The 13,483-nt window shown below is 42.6% G+C and overlaps 1 protein-coding gene across 5 annotated transcripts in view; it reads left to right on the top strand.

The window, feature by feature from the left end:
- Window positions 1-13,483, top strand: part of CPNE4 (copine 4) — a 347,198-nt gene that overhangs the window by 76,090 nt on the left and 257,625 nt on the right. For all 5 annotated transcript variants that reach the window (XM_015568113.1, XM_006770195.2, XM_006770197.2 and 2 more), the window contains one exon: window positions 10,769-10,949. In XM_015568113.1, the coding sequence (XP_015423599.1) occupies window positions 10,769-10,949 (181 nt within the window). The remainder of the gene's footprint in view (window positions 1-10,768; window positions 10,950-13,483) is intronic.

Raw genomic sequence — 13,483 nt, 5'->3', positions numbered from 1 at the left:
GTTTTATTCAAATTTTGTTTTTTTTAATCTTCTAGTAAGATTTGTTTTTCTCATTAATATTCTTTCCTTATTTTTTACTGATCATATCTTTATTTTTAAGACTATTTGTTATTAGCATTGTTATTACTACTAATTTATTACTAACTTTAAATTATTGGTGTATTTACTCCAGTAATTTTGCTTCAAATCATCAATTGTTTGTTTTTGTTTCTTTTTAAAAATTCTTTATTGTTGAAAGTATTGCATATGTCTCTTTTCCCCCCTATTGCCATCTCCCAGCCTGCCCCCGCCCCCCTGTTTTACCCACCCCCCGCCCATTGTCATAGGAGTTGTGATTGAGCCACGTGAATGTGTGGAAATGGCATGTCTGTCAGTTGCATTGGTTGGAAGGAAAGGCACTTGTGGAGATGTGGTGGGAGGGCTCCGTGAACTGTACCAGGGAATGTATGTTTAATTCTAAAAGTACCTGGAGTCACTGAAGGATTATAGAGAGGCGAGTTAAATGGTCATGTCTGTATGTTGGCTAGCACGATTGGAAACAAGATTTTAAAAATAGACAGCTGCATGATCCTATGAAAAGCAAGTAGAACAATTACAAAGCAAACAAGTTTCCTAGAGCCCCTTGGTTATGTTTATATGCTTGCATACAAGTTCTTTGGTTGATCTCTTACCCTCCTCCCCCACCCTCTCCTGCCTTCCTTCTGAGGTTGGATGGTCTGTTTGATGCTTCTATGTCCCTGGATCTATTTTATGTTTATCAGTTTATGATGTTCATTATATTCCACAAATGAGTGAGATCATGTGACATTTATCTTTCTCTGACTGGCTTATTTCACTTGGCATAATGCTCTCCAGGTCCATGCATGCTGTTGCAAATGGTAAGAGTTCGTTCTTTTTGACAGCAGCGTAGTATTCCATTGTGTAGATGTACCACTGTTTTTCAATCCACTCATCTGCTAATGGGCACTTAGGCTGTTTCCAAATCTTAGTTGTGACTCAGTGATGGCAGATGCTTGATATTATCACTCCACTGTCTTAAAAAAGGTCTTTGGTCAATGTGACAGTGGAAAGGATAGCTAGATGGTATATATATTGGCTCTTCTATGCTTCGTCCTGAAGCATTTTACTTCTCAGAACTAGTCACATGGCTCTGCCTAACTGCAGGAGTGCTAAGGGAACAGATGGAATGTTTGGTGAGAAGATTTTACACAGGTGTATACACACACACAGATTTTTACCTTTGCTTATTTGGTTCTACTATTACCATGAAAGAGGATGGTGATAAAGCAAAAGTTATATATAGTAAGCTTCTAATTTGAACTAAATTCTTGACTTTTCAAGTGAGAATCTAGTTAGCTAATGTTTAACCTTCCCCCCACCAGAAGCTAATTTCTTTATAGAACTTGTGAAAAAATCCCACACGTACAATAAACCAGTCTAAATTATAATCGGACCTATTCAATTTCAAGTTTCTGACCCAAACCAAAATATAGGAATCACTTAATAGGAACTGATTTTTAGTTTGGAGTCTTGCTCTATAATAATGATTTATCTTTAAATCACAGCTCTCTCAAATGATCTGAAACGTGGGTGTGGGAGCATTTGGGTCTTTGCTATATTCCAAGTCACGGGACAGGAGAAACAGAAATAACATTTTTGTAGAATCTGCTGTGTTCATTATTGAGCTTGGTCCTTTTATGTTTTATATCTCCTCTGATACTCCAAATAGCCCTGGGTGGTAACTATTACTGTCTTCTTTTTTAGAATGAGAAAACTGAGGGTCGGCAAAGGTATGTCACAAGTAGGTAATGTCAGAGCCGGGACACACGTTCACGTGCGTGGGTCTCCAATGCACTTTCCACTCCATGCACCACCCAGGTGTTACTCTTATCCATTTGGGCATCTCATGTCCTCCAGGCACAGCATGCTGCTTCTTTGTTTTTGCCATTTTTTGGTGGCTGAACGTATGAGTTGGCATTGCCTTTTTTTCTTTTCTTAGCCTCTTCAAATCCAGAGCAAGCTCTCGGGCTTAGCTTAAAGACCTGTCTCTTCCATTTACAGATAACATAGTGATGGTTCAGTGTAAAGCACCAGATACTGGTTTTGTCATAAAGAAGTCTGTTTGATAAAGATTGCCTTTCTTTTCTCTTCACCAGACTTTGGACCAAAGCATCTGTATCTCTTCTGGGCTTTATCATCACGTAGCTTGTCTTTGTTAATTATTTTAGCAATTCATCATACATCTACTTGCAGAAATCGTTTTCACAGGAACACCTGTAACATAATGATTACCTAACACTTTATGTCAGTGTTGTTACTTCCTGAATCCTCACACTAATGCAAAAGTAGGTCCTATTATTAGTTCCATTTTGCAGACGAGGGGGAAACCAAAGTATGCCTTGCCTCTAGTTAGCTGTACAGTTAGTAAGTCATGGATCCAGGACATGGACCTAGGCTGTCTGACTCAAAAGCCTACACATTTAAATATCACGCTGTAGTGATCTTTATTGTTGAAAGTATTACAGATGCCCTTCCCTGCCCCCCACCCCTGCCATTGACCCCTCTCCACCCATTCCCCACGCCACCCTACCCCAGGCCTTCATTGCACTATTGTCTATGTCCATGGGCAATGCATATATGCATGTAAGTTCTTTGGTTAATCTCTTCCTGTCTCCCTCCCCCTCTCTACACCCCCCTTCTCTTTGAGATTTGTGTGTCTATTCCATGTTTCAAAGTCTCTGGGTCTTTGTTCATCAGTTTATTTTGTTCATTAGATTCCACATATAAGTGAGATCATGTGATACTTGTCTTTCTCTGACTGGCTTATTTCACTTAGCATGATACTTTCCAGGTCCCTCCATGCTGTCTCAAAGGGTAAGAGATCCTTCTTTTTCACAGCTGCATAGTATTCCATGGTATAAATGTACCACAGCTTTTTTATCCACTCATCTACTTGGCACTTGGACTGTTTCCAGATCTTAACTATTGTGAATAGCACTGCCATGAATATAGAGGTGCATACATTCTTCACAGATGGCTATTTACATTAAGAGGAAATACGATTAAAATTGTATTTCTTCAGTTGCACTACCCATAGTTCAGGTTCTTAATAGCCTCCTGCAGCTATTGGCCACAGTATTGGACAGCATAAAAGATAGAACATTTCCCTTATCAGATTTCTTTTGGCCTGTGCTGAAATAGAGGCTGTGTTTTGTGTCTCAAGAGGTATTCTTTTTTCCATTTGGTCATTTATTCAACCCTCTCTTTTTCCCCCAAGCACTACATGTTGTCTGCTGCCAAATAAGCAAAAGCATGCTAATGCCAGGATGTCAATCAAAGCAGATGAAGCAGGTCTTACATGAGAAGGTATAGAAGCAGAGCAAGACCCATAAGTAGATCAGTTATGCTTTTCTTACGGAAATTGGCTTTTGGCTTCAAATGCTGTTTGTTGAACATAAAAATAATATTGCTCCTTTCCTGCTTTTACATTTAGCCACACATATGTGACCAGAAACACGAACTCCATTTTGTGAGCCCTCAGCTTCCTGTTAACATGACAAGAGTAGAAGAATTCTACCTGTGATTATAATAAGATGGAAAATAACTGAACAAATAAGACTGGTGGGATTTGTTCTTTCTACTGAGTAAATTTAGTTGCCTGAGAAACAGGAAGGAACTATTTCAGTACCAAAAATAATAAAAGCCTCATCTAAATTTTCTTTTTCTCACACAGGAGCTGTAATTGCCTTTGGGATGGTAGGAAAGGGAGGGGCTATGACAGGAGGAGACGTTCATTCGTATGATTTCTTTTGATATTTTATTCAAGTATTCCTTTTAACACTTTCTATCACCCTTTATAATTACCCAGTTAAATTTATAATACAGTTCTCCTAAAAATGGGTGACATTTGAGTGTTATAAAATTAATATGAATGAGATGCAGTGGACATAATTGCTTTCTAGAAAAATCTCATCTTCATGATTCACTGTTAGAGAGAAAAAATGTGAGCCTGGAAGTTCCTAGAACATTGATATATCTGATTCCTTATGCACATTTTCCCAAGAAAGCTGATTTTTCAGGAAATAGGATCTCTGCTGGATTCTTCTTTTTGGTCTCTTTGTTGTCTCAAATTAGAAAGGTCAGGAAATGACGGAAATAATAATTTACTGCACGTGAGTGATTTGGCGTAGTGCATTTCAGAAAAACATTCACATACACAGATTGTCAATTTTGACTCGTATTCAGTAGAACCATGGCTTTTTGTCATCCATGTGGTTTATCTCTGGGTTTCTGGGTATTGTAGGCCCACCATGCTTTTTTTATCTTTATTTTTATTGATTTGAGAGAGAAAGGGAGAGGGAGAGAGAGATAGAAACATCAATGATGAGAGAGAACCTGCATGCCCCCCAGGGGTCAAGCCTGCAACCTGGGCTTATGTCCTGACCAGGAATCGAACTATGACCTCCTGCTTCATAGATCAACAATCAACCACCGAGCCATGCTGGTCGGGCATGCCCACCATCCTTAACTCATCAAGTGCTCAGTGCTTGAAATCATCAGAATAGGTACACTGGGTTCCCAGACCCCTCAAATTGATGAGGCTACTGTTACAAACAGAGTTCTAGAAGTGACTTGACCTGCCTCTGGAGTCAAGGGGCGGGGGGAGGGGGAGTGGATTTTCAGAGCCAGAGCACAATCTCATACTTAATCAACAATGCACGTAACTATGTCTTTGTGGTGTATTAAGATTGGATTGGGGCCAAAGTTTGCCTTTGCATGATCCAGAAAGAAAATAATTGTTAAGCAAATTAGGAATGTAAATCATGTTGTAAGGAATGGTAAAAAAAAACAAAACAAACACGTGTTTTGGAGTTCATTAGATCCAGGCTTAAATCCTGGTCCTCTTACTTAACCAGCTATGACTTTGGGGCAAGTCACTAACTACCATGGGGCTCATTTTTTATGTCTGTGAAACGGAGCTGACAATTCCTATCTCAAGAAATTGTCTCAGTAAAAAAAAAAAAAAGAGAGATTGTCTCTAGGTGTGTTATTAGTGTAGTATGTATTAGTGGCTAAGAAAGCAAGCTATTTTTAAAAGAAATCTATAGAGCATTATATGCTTAACGAGGACAAAAAGAATAAACATCATAGCTTGTCTTCCTTTCCCACTCTCTTCGAAAGAAAAGGTGTTAGTACTGCTAAACTGGGAGGTGGGGGTGGGTGCTGAGCAGGGTGAGCAACGATTAAAGTTGTGAGATGAAATCTAGTGGGCAGGTTAATTTACAAAACAATGGACTCTATGAAAGAAAAAAAAGACTAAAGAATGTGAAAGTAGAGGATTGAGAGAGAGAGAGAGGAGTGCTGGATGTTTTTGGGGGTAGACAGAAAGAGGGAAGGAGGGGTAGATGCAGTGTGACATTCAGGGGAACCAGGTAAGTCAAGAAAATTTGGGGACCTGTTCTGTGGTGAAAGCCTCCAGTTGCCAGTTTTTTGTAAGTCTTCTTAGGTTGCTATCCCATTGGGAGGCAAGAATAGCAAAAGGGTTAAGGCCTAGATGGTGGACCTGGAGGCGTAGTTTTTAAAAAGTACTATCATAGTTTCTGTTTACTGAATGTTCACTCCGGACCAGGCACTTTCTGTGGACTTTATCAGGATTAATTCATCTAATTCTCAAGACAATTCTACAAGGTAGAAGCTCTTATTCTCCCCATTTGCACATGCTAAAACGGAGTCACAGATGATTCAAGTAACTTGACGGAAGTCACACAAATGAGTAGTACAGCTTGGGTTAGCGCCTCAACAACTGTGATGCTAGATCTTATCCTGTGTGTGTCATTCTGCATCTCATATATGAGCTCCAGTGTCCCCACGCTCTTCATGGCTATTTTGTCATAATGGTGGGCACCTGTGTCGTCTTCGGTGGCTTGCGTGGCAGTATTGCAGGTTGAATTCTGTAGTGCGGTTTTGTTTATCTAGAACAGCGGTTCTCAGCCTGTGGGTCGAGGCCCCTTTGGGGGTCGAACGACCCTTTCACAGGAGTCGCCTAAGACCATCGGAAAACACATATATAATTACATATTGTTTTTGTGATGAATCACTATGCTTTAAGTATGTTCAATTTGTAACAATGAAATTGGGGGTCACCACAACATAAGGAACTGTATTAAAGGGTCGCGGCATTAAGAAGGCTGAGAACCACTGCCTTAAAGTAAACTTTGGGGCTGTTTTCCTTATTTAGGAGCTTGGTTTGTACTCAACCACCTGGCTATTCAAAATGTGGCCCACAGGCTACCCAGGAGCGGAATCTCAGGCCCACACCAGACTCTGTATCCTGGGAAACACGGACTGCATTTTAACAAGCTCTCCAAGTGATCATGTTACAGTCCGAGCAGCAGTGCCCCAGAATGTGGACCTGTAGGCAGGCAGATGGGCTTTCTAGTCATGTCTCCATCCTTTACAGTGTCTAGCTCAGCCGTTGCCACCGAAGAGATTGACTCTTGATCCAACAGTAGATCAGGGAATGTTGAGTATGAAATAAACTAACAAGTCCTGGATGAATAGCAACTGGTCCATCTTCAGCTGAATGAATGGGATGCCCAGGGCCTCCAGCACAGCACCAGGCACGTACCAGGTGCCCCGTGCATATTTCTTGAATAGGGACGACGGAAATGTTGTGTGATAGAGACATCTAGCATACTTCCCCGACATTTAAAAAGGCCAAATAATGCCAAAGCAAGCAGAACAGTGATTATGCACTTATTCTTAACACAGTTCTTAGACAAGCTCTGCTCAATTGGTTCCCCTGTGAGCTCCCACTGATTCTCTTCCCGCTCTAGCTCTCTATTGTCGTGGCTGTGTTTGCAACTCATTCTGAAACTAATTAAGTTTCAGGATCAGTTTGTCCTGTTAAGAGAGTGTGGATATGCTGAAGTAGTGGTTTTATTATAACTTAAATTATCTGAGTGAAAGTTCAATTATAATTTGATTCTAATATTGGCCAAAAGTCAGATTCCATCAAAAATAATTCTCAACAGACATTAGTCTCTGTAAAACCAGGACATTTTATGAAAGGCAACAAAGAGGATTTAAATAGGCCATGGAAAATGTATTGATAATCTGGCCATATTTTAATCCTGTTCTCTAACAGAGTGTGAAATTACTTGTTTACTTCACTTATCTGGGGCTGGAGGTAGCTCATCACTCGTTGACAGAGCCATATTTTGTGACCACCTTTTCAGCAGTGAGCTTCTGCCGGGCCAAGGCCAAACAATTTGACTTCGCTGGCCTATGTACTACTTCCAAAGTCAAGGTCAGGACTGCCGTTACCTCTCAGCAGCCAGAGGAACTCATGAACGCCAATGTATCTGGTCAGGGCTTTGATCTGTGCATGGACAGGGAGATCAGCCAGGAGTAACTGTAAAATGTTGGGAGCTTTATTTTCAGTATCGCCACATTTCTTTCCTGTACCATATTCCCCCAGAAGTGAGGGTTACCGTATTTGCCGGCGTATAAGACGATTTTTTGGCCCTGAAAAATATGCCTCCAAGTGGGGGGTCGTCTTATACGCCAGGTACACTTCAGATAGACTGCCCATAGTGCTTGCCCTGTGCCATAGTGGCCTCCCGATGCCCGCCCACTTCATTCCACATACCGTTCAGGCATCAGCAGCGCTGCTGGGTGTATGCTCGGCTGTTATGCGATTTTGCGAGTGTGGTAAATTCGGGTTACCGTATATTTCTTTACATATGCATTGAAGATTCGCGATTTTGCGCTATCATGGTGCCTGTTAGAATGTTGAAGAGCTCGCACTTGCGCACTAGTGAGGTCCCAGGGAGATGCTGATGCAAGGGTGGACCAGACTGCTATAGTGACAGGGCGGGCAAACAGGGAGCAGGGACCAATCAAATCAGGCTTTGTATACAGCCAACAGCCAACCACAATACTGCCCCATTGTACAGTACAGCATAGAAAATGTCGACCAGTCAAACCCCTATCATCCCTATCATGGCACCAAGATGTCGTTGATGAACTTTTAATATCAGATGATGCAGAGGAGTTTGAAGGCTTTTAAGGTGAAACTGTCACGCCAGCAAACTTGCTAGGGACTTGCCCGGCACTTGCTCTCTCCCTCTATTTGTTATCTTACTTCTATCATTGACAGTCCCTCTAGGTTGTGGGCTGCTTGCCTGTGTTCCTGAGAAGCATCTACGGTACCAGTCTATAGAGTGTGTTTTCTTTAGTGAATTACCGGTATGTTTACCGGTAATAAACTTGCACTGTTTTATGTATATGTTTGATTACATACAGCCTTGTGACAGTTTTCCTGCATGTCATAAGCATTTGAATATAAATTAAAATGTTAAAATCAAATCTGATATTGTTTTACCTTTTATTTGGTGTGTGGAAGGTGTGCGGAAGAGGGGGTAGTCTTATACGGCGAGTATATAACAAACTCTATATTTTGAGTGGAAATGTTAGGGGGTCGTCTTATACGCCCAGTCGTCTTATACGCCGGCAAATACGGTATGTTGTTTCATCATTAGTCTACTGTATTCAAGTTGAACACTACTGGGGATGCAGTAAAGTATGAGAAGTCCCTGACGTAAAGGAGTTCCATATATATATTCAGAGACTAACCACTGTGGTAAAATAGACCATGTTGATATTCTACCCAGATCCTCTTTATCAAGTTAGTGCACTCACCTCTCATGGCTGTAATGCTAGCTGCTAATGGCTCACAGCTGCCCCTTTCTGGAGAATTGACTGATTCCTCTCAGCCAATGGAGGTGGGGGGACCTAAGAGGTTCTGCCTCCCTAGCATGACTGATTGACATGGGCTACGAGAGTCTGGACCCTTTCCTTACGGTGGGACCAACCCATGGCACAATTCATGCTCCAGAGCTTCCCTTGGACTGAAGGGACTCCACACTGAAGCTGGACTCCTGCTGAGAGCACCTCCTTACTCCCTTCGCTTCCTTTCTGTCCCCTGTTCAATTGATCGAGTGTATCCGAATCTTCTCTAGAATGCTCAGCTTAAACCTTGCAGAAGCTATCATGGTCTTAAGCCTGGAAGAGCAAAGGAGGAAACATCCCAAAGTGCCGTGAGAGCTGGACCCTGGGAGATAGGGTTGCCTGACAGGACCTGGGTCATGTAGGGACTTGGCCACTGCTAATGGTCAGGGTAGGAATTGGGGAAAAAATATGGGTGCTGTAGGCCCACCATCCTTAACTCATCAAGTGCTCAGTGTTTGAAATCATCAAAGTAGGCACACTGGGTTCCAAGACCCTTCGAATTGATGAGGCTGCTGTTACAGAGTTCTAAACAGTTTTCTCTCTCCTCTTTTCTCTGGGTATGCACCCCTTTAGGCAAAACTAACAGGTGTCTTAGTTCATCTAAGCAGCTCTAACAAAATACCACAGACTGAGTAGCTTTATAAACAATAGAATTTTATTGCTACAATTCTGGAGGCTGGAAGTTCAAGATCAAGGTCCTCTTCTGGAACACAGACTTTTCACTGTATCCTCATATGGTTGAAGGGCCTGGGGAGCTCTGTGGGTCTCCTTTATAAGAGCTCTAAGCCCATTCATGAGGGTTCCACCCTTAAGACCCAATCACCCCCCAAAGGCTCTTCCTTCTAATACCACCACCTTCAAGGGTTAGGATTTCAACATTTGAATCTTGAGGGGTCACAAATATTCAGGCCATAGCAACAGGAAACTAGCCAACAATGAGCTGGCAGTCAATAGAGGGATTATCGTCATTTTGTAGATGATGAGATTCCACTGTAGGGGACGAATGCCTTATGAGCTTGGAGAAGCCATTGCAGGTTTTCCAGCGAATCTATAAGGAAACAGAATTCCATAAGAAAGATATTGAATTTTGCTTCTGAAAGACTCTTTCAATGTCCTTACAGGTCAGTCCTCCTCAGAGGGAGGGCCATGTTGATGGCCTCTGGGGGCCCCTGTAGCCCTGGCCCTCCTGGTACAAAGTGCTGTTGAAAGGTTATCACGTGGAGATGGGGAGGGGCCCTGCAGAGCTCATTTGTGGCCGTTGTTCCCATGAGTCCAGAACCAGAGGCTCTGAGTTTTTTCTCTCACACATAGTCATCCTCTTGCTCCATGCCCGCCCCCCACCCCGCTTTGATTCTGAATCTCAATGTTGCAGGTAGGAGCTGGAAGGGAAAGGGGAGCATGGACTTGGGCACTTGGGGCAGGAAATCAGATCCAGGGCCTCTCTCTTGGAGCTGGTTTGCTGAAAAGGCATCTTGAGAAGGTGGACCAGGGCTTAGGGAAGGGACATTGGGACGTTTCTTCAGGCGGGGCAACCTACATCTCTGCCATCATACAGAAGGTCAAACTTGGAAAGTGATTAAATTGATTAGCCAACAAACCTGTACAATTTCCCACAATCGATGCCCTTAATATACAATCAGATTACAGATTGTAGTCTATTGCATTGATTCATTCATGTTATTTCACAGGCTAAAATTTTTTACTATGCAAAGGTATGCAAATCGTATAGGAAAATAGTGTTCTTAGCCAAGTACACCAACACCTGTTGAGTGCTTTTTTTTTCTTTTTTTTTCCTGCTTTCTGTTTGTTTTGTTTGTTTACTTCAGTGGCACTATACCACTGGGGTGGGGCATGAGATAGTAAATATAGTCAGTGTTTGAACAAATTTCCTAAGTGGTGATTGAGAGGAGTTATCCTTTGACAAATATTGCGCTGATCGGCATGTCTCTTTTCCTCTCTTTCTTGCCCAAAACAGAATGAAGAAGATGAGCAACATTTACGAGTCGGCGGCCAACACGCTGGGGATCTTTAACAGCCCCTGCCTGACCAAAGTGGAGCTGCGTGTGGCCTGCAAGGGCATTTCCGACAGAGATGCCCTCTCCAAACCAGACCCCTGCGTCATCCTCAAGATGCAGTCGCACGGGCAGTGGTTCGAGGTAGGCATGTCCAAGCCTTCCCGCCCTCCGGTGGTTTAATTTGATGAGATGAAAAATTCTGGAAATGAAGATGATGGTGATTCTTCTTGAATCGTGAGGTTTGGATGTGGCTGTTTCTGAGCTGTGGGTATTTTGACATTGGCCCTTCGTTTGTGTGCTCCTGGTGGACATAGTGGCCCCTGAGGATGGGCAGGGAGGACTGCCTCACAGGGACCACATCACACCACATTTGTTTTTTATTTTTTGAGAGAGAACTTAATATTAGCTAAACTGGAATGGGTACTTATCAAGTGTCAGGTACTGTTCCAAGAGCTTTACGTAGAAATAACTCACTTATTCCTTGCGACAATCCTCGGGGGAAGCAGAGACAGACCGGTTAAGGCTTTGTCCAGGATCATTCAGTTTGGAAGTGGAAAATCTCATATTTGCACCCAGGAACCTGAGCTCCAGTGTCCCCACGCTCTTCATGGCTATTTTGTCATAATGGTGGGCACCTGTGTCGTCTTCGGTGGCTTACGTGGCAGTATTGCAGGTTGAATTCTGCAGTGTGGTTTTGTTTATCTAGAACAGCGGTTCTCAACCTGTGGGTCGCAACCCCTTTGGGGGTCGAACGACCCTGTCACAGAGGTCGCCTAAGACCATCGGAAAACACATATATAATTGCATATTGTTTTTGTGATGAATCACTATGCTTTAGTTATGTTCAATTTGTAACAATGAAAATACATCCTGCCTATCAGATCTGTACATTATGATTCATAACAGTAGCAAAATTACAGTTATGAGGTAGCAACGAAAATAATTTTATGGTTGGGGGTCACCACAACATGAGGAACTGTATTAAAGGGTCGCGGCATTAGGAAGGTTGAGAACCACTGATCTAGACGTTGAGACAAATTGGATGAGGACTGGCTTTTAGGTTTTTCGTGTTTTTTTTTTTTTTTTTCTTTTTCACTTCTAGGTACCTAAATAAGCTGTGCTTTAAGAGATCAGGTCTGAAGAGAATGGGGGATGGGGAGGGGCAGGGGTGCAGCAGAGTCAGCAGCTGTTACCCTCTCTAAGGGAACCAGAGAGTTGGTGAAGTGTGGATACAGGTTTGAAGCCATGCTGAGTCAAGAAAGAGGAGACTGTTACCTGGACTGTTACCTGTCCAGGACAAGCTCTTTTAAGGCTCCTATACTTCTCCCACCTGTTTGCAAATCAGGTGCCCCTCTGGGGGACAGGGGCAAAGTCTTCCACTTCACAGTAGAACGAAGGCTCCAGAGGTCCTAGAAGTAGCACATTGGCTTATTAGTACCTAAGTGGTAAGAGCCAGTCCTCCCAAAGGGAGGTGAGATGCAGGTTGGTGAGCAGATGTATTGAGGTGAGTAGGTTCGTGCATGGGGGGATGACAGATGGGCAAGTTGGGGATCTTACTTTAACTTCAGGCATATCCAGGTCTTATACTGTAAACTAAAACCGCATTCACAGGTCACCTTAATGTGTAATAGATATGTTTTTCCCTTCTAAATATCCTCATTAACTTTGTTAGTGGGTTTCATTGTTTTTCATGGACAAAACTACGTGGAATTTCTACATCAGAAAAAGGTCACTCTTTGAAAATCAGAGAAAAAAAGTTCATCTCCTAATACCCTCTTTACATAATTCAGTAATTGTTTGTACATACTTATTTTCAGTGTTATCATGCATGTAGTTTTCTTTCCTGATTTTTTATTACCCAGTAGCATATGTGTTTCCCCACAGTGCTATAATACTCATAATTTTCAAGGCTGCATGAAATGCCATCAAATGGGTTTAAAGAATTATTTTTCTATCTTTTCACTTTGAAGTTGCTTCACAAAAATACCCTATTTTCAATGATGCTGCAATGGATATCCTGGCACATTTGGATTTGCCCTCCTTTTGGGATGAGTCCCTAGGAGAGATTCTGTCAGAGTGGACCTCGGGGACAAGGACGGGGCCATTGTGGGCCTTTTGATACGTGCTGCCAAATAGCTTTTCCAAAGTGCTCTATTACAGTGTGGCCTGCACACCGCTCCCGCTCCCGTCCACAGACCTTTTGTCACTCATGCGCAGTGAGACAAGAGACTTGTGCCACAATGTGTATTGATTCACTGCTTCCCTCCCCTAGAAAGTCTTAGCTCTTTAAAAACAGTGAAGTCGGCTGAACCTCCAGCAGGCTTAGTGATGTGGCTGATTGTTATTCCGGCACTTGGAGAAGCTCTTCTCTAATCAGTTTTACACTCTTCACAACACACATTCAGGATTCAGTCTGAATAACTGAGCCTGTGCCAGGTAACCAATAGGATTTAACCCAGGTCACTAACTAGTACCAAAGAGGTTGGAAATGCAGAGAAGCTAAGAGGGACTGTGCGGGAACCCAGAGACTAACCGTAGGCACCTGCTGCTTTGCTCAGGGGGTGTGCTAACACCAGCTTGTACGGGCTTGTGAGTGTCCAGCTATTAAATACTCAGGAATTTTGCAAGCCTGAGAGAGTGGGAGTCTCTACTACACCACAGACAAGGGCAACATT

Source organism: Myotis davidii, unplaced genomic scaffold (genome assembly GCF_000327345.1).
Source record: "Myotis davidii unplaced genomic scaffold, ASM32734v1 scaffold962, whole genome shotgun sequence".
NCBI classification, from domain to species: domain Eukaryota; kingdom Metazoa; phylum Chordata; class Mammalia; order Chiroptera; family Vespertilionidae; genus Myotis; species Myotis davidii.
The sequence above is the reverse complement of the archived record's forward strand: the minus strand, read 5'-3'. Positions and strand labels throughout refer to the sequence as shown.